The sequence below is a fragment of the Lepidochelys kempii genome, chromosome 2 (genome assembly GCF_965140265.1).
Source record: "Lepidochelys kempii isolate rLepKem1 chromosome 2, rLepKem1.hap2, whole genome shotgun sequence".
In the NCBI taxonomy this organism is placed as follows: Eukaryota; Metazoa; Chordata; order Testudines; family Cheloniidae; genus Lepidochelys; species Lepidochelys kempii.
In genome coordinates, this window is record NC_133257.1 from 266791745 (window position 1) to 266797744 (window position 6000).

At 53.4% G+C, this 6000-nt stretch overlaps 1 protein-coding gene across 5 annotated transcripts in view; it reads right to left on the reverse strand.

The window, feature by feature from the left end:
• Positions 1 to 4084, reverse strand: part of ELP6 (elongator acetyltransferase complex subunit 6) — a 39023-nt gene extending 34939 nt beyond the window's left edge. For 2 of the 5 annotated variants that reach the window (XM_073334920.1, XM_073334918.1), the window contains exons 1-2: positions 3893 to 4084; positions 2998 to 3133 (exon numbers count right to left, since the gene is read on the reverse strand). Coding sequence is in view for 3 of the 5 variants with exons in the window: in XM_073334918.1 (XP_073191019.1) it covers positions 2998 to 3042 (45 nt within the window). In the remaining 2 variants the exon portion in view is untranslated. Of the gene's footprint in view, positions 1 to 2997; positions 3134 to 3232; positions 3738 to 3892 lie in introns of those variants that run through there. The other 3 variants (XM_073334919.1, XM_073334916.1, XM_073334915.1) reach the window with 2 other exon arrangements.
• Between the last annotated feature and the right edge of the window lie 1916 nt (positions 4085 to 6000).

The following is a 6000-nucleotide window of genomic DNA, read 5'->3' on the forward strand; positions in this document are numbered from 1 at the left end:
GACACCAGGGCTATTAGAGGGGCACAACGTGGAGCTATAAGAATCAGGATGCCTTGAGGCAACTCTTCGAAGATGAAAACCAGTAATATTTCTTGCTATGCTTGGGACTACAATGGTTAATTACATTTGGTATGCTAGGAAGCAGTTGTGATTGTTAAGGCCTAGGATTCAATGTAAGGAACTAATAAAAGTGCCTGTTGATTTGCAGGTGCTATGAGGTATCATACCTTGCGTGGAAACAAATAAAGAGTACTTATAATTCAAAAATCTTTGCTTTTATTGCCAAATAAACCACAACAATTCAGCCTCAGGCGGACACCTGGCATGGACAATTTCAGCCTGAATGGTAGAAGTTTAGCAAAGTTATAAACAACTGAAAACAGAGTCTTATAATGGTAAGTGTCAGGCAACCTTAACTATAGGCAGCTACCTAGTAGGACAAAATGAAGTCAACAGGAGCCCGCATGTACAAAGGGTTTGCGCACAAGAATCTGATTGCAGGATGGGGGCCTAAATCAAGACAAACCAAAGTCTCACTGGGGATTAAAGGGGTGGGGGAAGGGTGGGGAGTTAAAGTGACCTGAATGAAAGTAAGGAGAGGGTTCATTAGGGTGTATTATGGAAACCCGAAAGGTTTTTTGTCAAAAAAGGATTGCTCCACTCCCCACTTTTTAAAAAAAACCTTATTTATTATTTGTGTTACAGGAGCACCTGGAGGTTCCAATCTAGATCAAGGCCCCATTGTGCTAGACACTATGCAAACACATAGGAAGATACTACAGTCCCCCACTACCTCAAAGAGCTTACAACGTGCGGGCCTGATCCTAAAGACTTACACATATGGGTAACATAACGGGACTACTCACTTGAATAAAGATATACATACGCATATGTCTTTGCAAGAGTGACAGGACATACAAAGGCAAATGACATGCAAAGCATTGGGAGAAGGGGAACAGACATTATACAGATACACATTTTTGTGAGTATTATTATAACTAAATAAAGCAAAAATCAGCTATCTACATTGCTACCCCAACCTGGCCATCATTAATTGGTTGGTTTTTTAGAAGGGTCCCAGCAGAAGTGGGTCTTGAGGGATTTGGAGGAGAATAGTGGCAGAAGGCATGGAGAGGTTTGCATAAGAAGCTGATAAATGAGCAAATGAAATTGAGATGGAGATACAGTGAGACACAAGAAGAGAGGGGCAAGTTGTTAAGGGCCTTGCAAGTAAAGACAAAAAAATTAAACTTAGGGCTTGTGTATAGTAAGCAAATGTGCACAAGTATGATTACATTAATGTAGTAAGTTACTGAATGAAGCTGCAAGGATGTAGTATGTCTACATTAGGGGTTTGGACCAATATAACTACATCAAAATAGTTACACCAGTGCAAATTTTCTGACAAGCTCAGGGTCTGGTGAAAGAAAGGGAGCCACTGACATGATTTACTGGGAGTAGTGATGTCTCAGAACTAGCAAAGAAGATGATCTTGCAGCATTCTGTACTGATGGGAAGACGGCGATGTAGGGATTAGGGAGGCTGGAGGGGAAGTAGCCAAAGAAATATCAGAACCGTAATGCCTGGTCTTCCCTGCATGGCAGAAGGGGGAATCCAGAGAAGTGGAGGGGAAGATATCTCAACTCATAACCATAAGGACAGGGATGCTGGATGTTCAATTCTCCAAACTGGAGTGACACAGGGGCTAAGAGAATTGCACAGAACATGATAAGAACATAGGACTGGAAGAGGCCTCCTGGGGCAATAAGTCAAGTGCCCACTATCGCAGGCAGCTCCATCATATATTCAAACAATTTGAACATAAGAACGGCCATGTTGGGTCAGAACAACGGTCCATCCAGCCTAGTATCCTGTCAGTCAGCAAGTTTAAAACAAATAAAAGGAAGTAATTGATCACTTGATCATTACCCTCTGGGGCACTTGGCATTGGCCACTGTCGGTAGACAGGATACTGGGCTGGATGGACCTTTGGTCTGACCCAGTATGACAATTCTTATTTTCTTATGTTAAGTATTTCTTCACACAACACACAGTCAACCTGTGGAACTTCTTGCCAAAGGATGTTGTGAAGGCCAAGACCATAAAAGGGTTCAAAAAAGAACTAGATAAATTCATGGAGGATAGGTCCATCAATGGCTAATAGCCAGGACAGGCAGGAATGGTGTTCCTAGACTCTGTTTGCCAGAAGCTGTGAATGAGCGACAGGGGATGGATCACTTGATGATTACCTGTTCTGTTCATTCCCTCTGGGGCACCTGGCACTGGCCACTGTCAGAAGACAGGATACTGGGCTAGATGGACCCTTGGTCTGACCCAGTAGGGCAATTCTTATGTTCTTAAGTTCTTCCAACAGTGGTCAATGCCAAATCCTTCAGAGGGAATGAACAGAACAGGTAACAGGCAAGTGATCCATCTCCTGTTACCCATTCCTGCCTTCTGGCAAACAGAGGCTAGGGACACTTCAGAACATGGTTTGGACACGGGTCACAGCCCCTCTCAGAGAACCTCATGCCACAGGCTGGGGGAACTCTGGAGAAACAGGAAAGGACACTGGGCCCCGCTTATTGCCTTTCCAAGATGCAAGATTAGACCGGACCTGCAGTCACAGGGAAACACATGGGGGATGCAGCTCCAGGGGAAGCAAAGCAGGGGGGTCATCCAGCCAGCCAGGGATCCCACAGCCCCAGGGATGAGGCAGCACAACTAAGGGGGGCATCCAGCAGCCCAAAGGGGGTGTCAGAGTCATCTGGGGCGGGGGTTCCCAAACTGTGGGCCACAACACAGTCCCAGGTGGACTGCCATGGGCAGAGTTGGGAGAGGCATGGGGTCCCTCCAACCCTCACCCCAACTGTGTACATTGGCAGAGTAGCAGCCAGTGACGGCCCCCACCCAGGGCTGGTGGAGCCCAGCACCCGCAGTGGGCAGCGGAGGGAAAAGTGGAGCCGCCGAGTGGTGGGTGAGGAAAAGGGGCCAAACCTGACAGGCGGCAGCTCCCAGGGCAGCTGGAGGATTCGTGGCCATTCCCCACAAACCGTGGCTGGCAGGCCCCCTGTAGCATCGGTCCAGTGGCCCCCCCAGGGACCGGGGCTCCGCAGTGCCGCTCTGTTTCTGCCTGGACAAAGCCATGAGTTGGACCGTCAAGATAACGGGCAGGTCTGGCCCCAGCACCTGCCTCTGCCTCTGCCTAGCTCTGGCTGCCCCGAGCCCTTACCTCGTTCCTGGGCAGCGGGTGCCTGTGAGGCGTGCTAGGGTGCTGGGTGGGCGACGGGGGCAGGGCTGCCAGGAGGCACTCGGGGGGCTGCTGAGGCAGAGGGTGTCGGCGGGGGCTGCCTGTGGCACCTGCCTGGCCCCTTCAGCCTCTCGCCAGCCCTGGTCCCAGCACGCCCCATTGCACGCTCCTAGTGGGCCACAGAGCCTATTGCAGCTGCACGGGTGGGCCTCAGGGGGGAAAGTCTGGGAACCCCTGGGACCTGCAGCCCCAAGGGGAGGCGGAGCTGGGGGTCGTCCGTCTGTCTGGCCAGGGGCCCTGGGGAAGGAGGCAGAGCCACCACCAAGCCCGCACAGGGACCCCTCGAGGCAGCTAGCGCCCCGCAGGCTCAACGCCCCCCTTTGGGCCGCGTGGGCAGAGCAGGTCTCGCGGGGACTACAGTTCCCAGCACCCAACGCTCCCCGAGCAGGCCCCACACAGACTACAGCTCCCGGCATGCAACGCTCCTTCCTGAGCCGAGGGGCAGGGATGGGACTACAGCTCCCAGCAGGCGCTGCTCGTCCGTGACCGAGCGGTGCATCCTGGGAGTCGTAGTCCCGATCGGGTCCCCCACATCCTATCAGGACGGTGGCGGGCGGCAGCCAGGACCGAGCCCCTCCTCACCTGCTCGGGCCTCTCCGGGGAGGCGTTCAGCAGCTCGTTCAGCTCAACGAACATCCTGCCCCAGGCGTTCTGCTCTGCCTCTCCCTTCGCCACAGCCCGTACGGTGCCCGCCGAGGGACCGCGAGAGCCGTTCGGAAGCCGCGCGGCGGCTCGTGGCCCTGACCCTGTGGAATGTAATACGCATGCGCCTCTCTCGCGCCCCGCCCCCTCGAACTCCGAGCTGTGCTGCCCCAGACTCTGTGACCGCCTCACGTGGGGTGACGATTCCCCTCACGGCCCCCAGCGACCCCCCGTGTGGGGTGACAATTCCCCTCACGGCCCCCAGCAACCCCCCCATGTGGGTGACAATTCCCCTCACGACCCCCAGGGACCCCCCCCGTGTGGGGTGACAATTCCCCTCACGGCCCGCAGCGATCACCCCACATGTGGGTGACGATTCCCCTCACGGCCCCCCACGAGAGCCCCGCGTGTGGGGTGATAATTCTCACGGCCCCCAGCAACCCCCCCATGTGGGTGACAATTCCCCTCACGACCCCCAGGGACCCCCCCCGTGTGGGGTGACAATTCCCCTCACGGCCCCCAGCAACCCCCCCATGTGGGTGACAATTCCCCTCACGACCCCCAGGGACCCCCCCCGTGTGGGGTGACAATTCCCCTCACGGCCCCCAGCAACCCCCCCATGTGGGTGACAATTCCCCTCACGACCCCCAGCGACCCCCCGTGTGGGGTGACAATTCCCCTCACGGCCCGCAGCGATCACCCCACATGTGGGTGACAATTCCCCTCACGGCCCGCAGCGATCACCCCACATGTGGGTGACGATTCCCCTCACGGCCCCCCACGAGAGCCCCGCGTGTGGGGTGATAATTCTCACGGCCCCCAGCAACCCCCCCATGTGGGTGACAATTCCCCTCACGACCCCCAGGGACCCCCCCCGTGTGGGGTGACAATTCCCCTCACGACCCCCAGCGACCCCCCGTGTGGGGTGACAATTCCCCTCACGGCCCCCAGCGACCCCCCCGTGTGGGGTGACAATTCCCCTCACAACCCCCAGCAACTGCCTCATGTGGGGTGACAATTCCCCCTCATGACCCCCAGCAACTACCCCCCTGTGTGGGGCAACAATTCCTGTCACAGCCCCCAGTAACTGGGTGAGGTCTCTAGCTGCATGGCAATAAGAATAACAACATGGGGTGTTCATAACTCAGCACAGAGCTGAAGAGGGCCCAACACAGGTCACTCCAAATTGAGCTTTGCAAAGTCTGGGTGTGCTAGTAAATGTTTCCATTTCTGGCTCCCATCTCCGCTCCCTTCTTCCTCCTGCCAGGACCCTTCTTCAGGACTAATCCCAGCTATCATGAGGCATCCTTGTCCCTACAGAGTCCCAGGTGCCACCCCGCTCTGGAGAGCACTATTGTACCTGGTTTCAGAGTAACAGCTGTGTTAGTCTGTATTCTCAAAAAGAAAAGGAGTATTTGTGGCATCTTAGAGACTAACCAATTTATTTGAGCATAAGCTTTCGTGAGCTACAGCTCACTTCATCGGATGCATACTGTGGAAAATACAGAAGATGTTCTTATACATACAAACCATGAAAAAATGGGTATTTACCACTACAAAAGGTTTCTCTCTCCCCACCCCACTCTCCTGCTGGTAATAGCTTATCTAAAGTGATCACTCTCCTTACAAGCTTATGCTCAAATAAATTGGTTAGTCTCTAAGGTGCCACAAGTACTCCTTTTCTTTTTGCGAATACAGACTAACACGGCTGTTGCTCTGAAACCTCTCCTTACAATGTGTATGATAATCAAGGTGGGCCATTTCCAGCACAAATCCAGGTTTTCTTCTCCCCCCCCTTATTTTCCACACACACAAACCCACTCTCCTGTTGGTAATAGCTTATCTAAAGTTATCCCTCTCCTTACAATATGTATGATAATCAAGGTGGGCCATTTCCAGCACAAATCCAGGGTTTAACAAGAAGGTCTGAGGAACCGGGGGGGGGGGAGCGGGGGGGAATAAGAAAAAACAAGGGGAAATAGGTTACCTTGCATAATGACTTAGCCACTCCCAGTCTCTATTCAAGCCTAAGTTAATTGTATCCAATT